Genomic DNA, 3,954 nt, shown 5'->3' on the forward strand with positions numbered 1-3,954 from the left:
ATTGATTTAGGCCCTCTCTTTTTCTTGGTGAGTCTGGTTAAGGGTTTATCAATTTTATTTATCTTTTCAAAGAAGCAGCTTTTTAGTTTCATTGATCTTTTCTATTTTTTTAAAGTTTCATTTATTTCTGCTATGATCTTTATGATTTCTTTCCTTCTAATAACTTTGGGTTTTGTTTGTTCTCCTTTCTCTAGTTGCCTTAGGTACAGGGCAGCCCTGTCTTAAAAAAGCACTGAGCTCAAGGAGTAGACCCAAGGTGGCTACCCAACCCACTGGGGGCTGTTTATTGAAGTCTCCTCCCAGGATCTTTGTGTTTGGGGATCACCGCACAATTTTAAGCCATAAATCAGAGAATTTATATTTGTAGTCCTTGGCTGCCAGCCATTCCTCCCTCCCCTGCTGACTCCCACCTCCTATCCACCCACTCTCCGCCAATAGAATAAATATATTTGTTTAATGAATGTCGCTGTGGATGAGTGGATGGAGGAAAAGAGAGGAATGGAATGGAATGGAATGAACGAACTTGGAAGCCACAAAGACGTCTGGAAACGCAGAAATTCTCATGAATTGCAAATTTAGTGACTGAGGAGGCAGTGGGGTTGGGAGGTAGTTGCACAGAAACCAAGGAGGGAAAACTGCAGAACAAGATGCAGCCCCAGAGCTCAATGGCTTCTTCTGGGTAGATGAAGACGTGAAGGATTAAGAAACCTCAGTGCAATATCATGAGAGCGCTAAGCCCATCGGCGCCCACGGAGAACACCTCCAGCTCCTTCGTCTCCGTGGTGTCCAGGGGGCCTTATTTGCTTGGCCAGTTAGGCGCCTGCTTCTGCTGGGTCTGATGGCAGACCGGGACGCCCTGGCTACCCCTGGAGCCACCCCCGGAGGAGCCGCCAACGCCAACGGAGCCGTCCCCAGAAGAGCCACCACTAGAGACGCCTCCGTGGCTCTGGCACTTGACCTGCTGGTCAGAGGAGCAGCCGCCGCTGGAGTTCTTCCCACCGGAACCTCCTCCGCAGCCTCCAGAGCCGTCGCTCCAGGAGGAGCCCCCGCGGCAGCTGGAGCCGCCGCCAGCAAAGTAGCCTCCGCCGTCTGAGCTGCCACCGCTTCCGGAGTTCTTGACGCTTTCACTGGAGCCGCCATCGGAACCACCGGAGCCGCCGCCGCCGGAGCTGCCACCGCCGCCGGAGGTTTTCCCGCAGCCCACTGGGGGTTGGGGTGTGGGATGCTTTGTCTGGTGAGACATGATTGTCTAAGGAGGAACGGAACCCTGGAAGGAAAGCAGAGAGCATCACTGGACCAGCTGCAAGAGGATGCTGCGGCAGAGGCAGCTGCATCTACTGCAACGCCCGTCGTCCTCTGAGCAGCGCTGCCAGGGCCAGGCTTGATGGTCTCCCTGACTGGATCGGGAAAAGCGCTCAGCTGGGACTCCTAGGATTAGTGCTTTTAGAAAAAAGTTGTGTTTCCCCTGCGGAAGTCTTTACCAAGTTTTAAATAGCCCACTTAGCGGTGCCCATTTCTCTTTCTCTCCCAGCTCTGCTTCTGTCCTCTGCTGTGTGATCTTGGGGCGAATGACCCACACGTTGCCTGTTTCCTCACTTCCTGTAAGATGAGATGGTTTGAGTATTTCACTTCTCAGTTCTCCTCTGATCCCAACACTGATTCTCTGAGTGCAAATAGAAAATTACCACAAACCACCTAGGGTGGGGGATTTTATCTATCCTTGGCACAACAGAGGGAGGTTTGTCTGAATGTCAGAGGGCTGTTGTACCCCCATTCCTTGCAAAAGAGAATTAGTTCAAACTCTTGGTCTGTTCCACTGACCTCAGCCATGATCTCTGGCCAGTTATCAGAAAAGGCAGGCTCCCCCATGGTCCTGTCTGGAAACAGACAAAGGACCCACATGGTCCTTTGGACCAGCATCTCTGACCAGACGATATCAGCTTTGCTTACACCCAAGCTTGGTTGAGGGAACCCTAACTAGGAGGAAACTGTGTCCCAGCATCTCACAAGTCATTTCCCTCTCAGAACATCTTGTGTAAAACAGGCATTGGGTTCCTATGACTCCTAAAATCTTCTCCATCTGCAGCATTCTCTGAATCATTGTTCCTGTTCTCTGAGAATACATGCAGCCTCTCCTCCTTACAAGTTCACAAATCCCATCCAGTCCATTCACAGGCTACCTGGAATAATCTCTGCATAATGCACCTCTGTGCTGGGCACAGGGCATGTCCCTTACAAGGGTGCCAGAGAGACAGGAGGTAGTCTTGTTTTTGTGGCATTTACATTCTGGCCAGAAGATCAGAAACACCATCTGCACAGCAGCAGCTCAGCTCTCTTTCCTGTATGAAGCCCCTCTAGACATGAATGCAGTTGGAAAGGCAGAGGTCCTGTAGGTCCCAAAGGGGAAAGAGGCCTTGCCTACTGTCCCCTGGTCCACATAGCCCATGCAGGCCTGAGTAAGACCAGCTGGGAAGATGAGAGCCAGTAGAACCCACACTTACCCAAAGCACCAGGAAGAGTGAGTGAGGAGAGGAGATGCTGGCTATGTGAGGAGCACTGGAGCTCCTGAAGTATTATACTCTTGAGTCCTGACTCATCTATTGATCTGGACCAGCCTCTCATGTTTGGCCTCAGTTACGTGATCTATGGCTGTCACCCCACCTCCCTGTGATTGCAGTCACATGGTGACCCATTCATGAAGATTTTGGCATTCTTGAGATGGGAAGCCTCTTGTGTGACTGGCCCCTTCTCTGATGCAACTGTGAGGCAGGCTGGCCAGCAGGGATGGCCAGCCAGAGTGGATGGTAGACATTGTTTCCAAAACCAATGGCATGGGGTACATGCCATAACCAGAGGGCTGTGCTTGAGGAATAGGTCTCAGACTCTTCAGGCAGCCTAAGAGAGTCATACTGGAGATCTTAGTCTTTGGTCCAAGGAGTAGGACTTTTCAAATCCCACTGTTTGTCTTCTGATCCTATTGCTTGGAACTTCTTAGAATTTTATTTATTTATTTAAAAAAATTTTTATTGGAGTGTAGTTGATTTACAATGTTGTGTTAGTTTCAGTTGTACAGAAAGTGAATCTGTTACACAAATACATATATCGCCTCTTTTTTAGATTCTTTTCCCGTATAGGCCTTTACAGAGTATTGAGTAGAGTTCTGGAACTTCTCAGAACTTTAGAGAGATCCTGTTTCTCCTTTGCAAAAATTTTCTCCCCCAGGATTTCATGTGTGCTTCACTGGGATGTTCCTGTTGCTGCCAAGAGAGTGTGTGAGCCCCCAGCACCCAGTTCTGGGTTGCACACCATGGACTGTGCCATAAATAATGGGACACTGGTACCTACTTTGATTTATTCCTGAAGACAGTGAATGTCTAAAAATACTGATCCTCACTACTGACTTTCTTTGCAGAGGAACAAGCTAAAGAGATCAACCATGTGGTCCTTCCCACCATGGCCCTTTGGTTTTGGGGTCCTGTTGTCTTGTGCAGTAACACTGACCTTAGCCTAAGAGGCAGCCTTGGAATGGAATGGACTTGAGATTAGGTGACTGGGTTTGGGTGATCCCTATGCTACTTGCTAGCTGTGTCACCTGTGTCACCTTGGGCAAAGTCATAGCACCTTACCCAGTGCCTGCACACAGGAGGCACTTAGTAAGCATTTGCTGACTTTTGAATGAACAAAGTTTCTGATGCTCAGTTACCTTGTCTATCAAATAGTAGTGGAATGGTAATACCTGTTTCACCAAAGCCACGAGGGAGCCCGCACATGGCTTGAGGCAAGCTCTTATCTAGAAAAATAACTCAAAAATTCCTGATTGACCCTGGACCAGTAGCTTCAACTCTGTGTATGAAGAGCAGCATTTTTTTAACATCTTTTTTTTTCATGTAATAGTCTTTATAGAAAACCACAAGACTCTACAGCCAAATTAATAGAATTAATAAGATCAAGATT

At 48.5% G+C, this 3,954-nt stretch overlaps 1 protein-coding gene across 1 annotated transcript; it reads right to left on the reverse strand.

The window, feature by feature from the left end:
• Positions 1–592: 592 nt before the first annotated feature.
• LORICRIN (loricrin cornified envelope precursor protein) lies at positions 593–2,533 on the reverse strand. The gene is made up of 2 exons (XM_007124495.2): positions 2,502–2,533; positions 593–1,267 (listed from the first exon to the last, which is right to left on the reverse strand). The coding sequence occupies exon 2, from the start codon at positions 1,241–1,243 to the stop codon at positions 797–799; it is 447 nt and encodes a 148-aa protein (XP_007124557.1). The 5' UTR covers positions 1,244–1,267; positions 2,502–2,533; the 3' UTR covers positions 593–796.
• Positions 2,534–3,954: the final 1,421 nt, after the last annotated feature.

The sequence above is a fragment of the Physeter macrocephalus genome, chromosome 4 (assembly GCF_002837175.3).
Source record: "Physeter macrocephalus isolate SW-GA chromosome 4, ASM283717v5, whole genome shotgun sequence".
In the NCBI taxonomy this organism is placed as follows: Eukaryota; Metazoa; Chordata; class Mammalia; order Artiodactyla; family Physeteridae; genus Physeter; species Physeter macrocephalus.

Coding starts and splice junctions, on each gene's coding strand:
- LORICRIN (XM_007124495.2), bottom strand. CDS start 1,243: ATGTCTCACCAGACAAAGCATCCCACACCCCAACCCCCAGTGGGCTGC.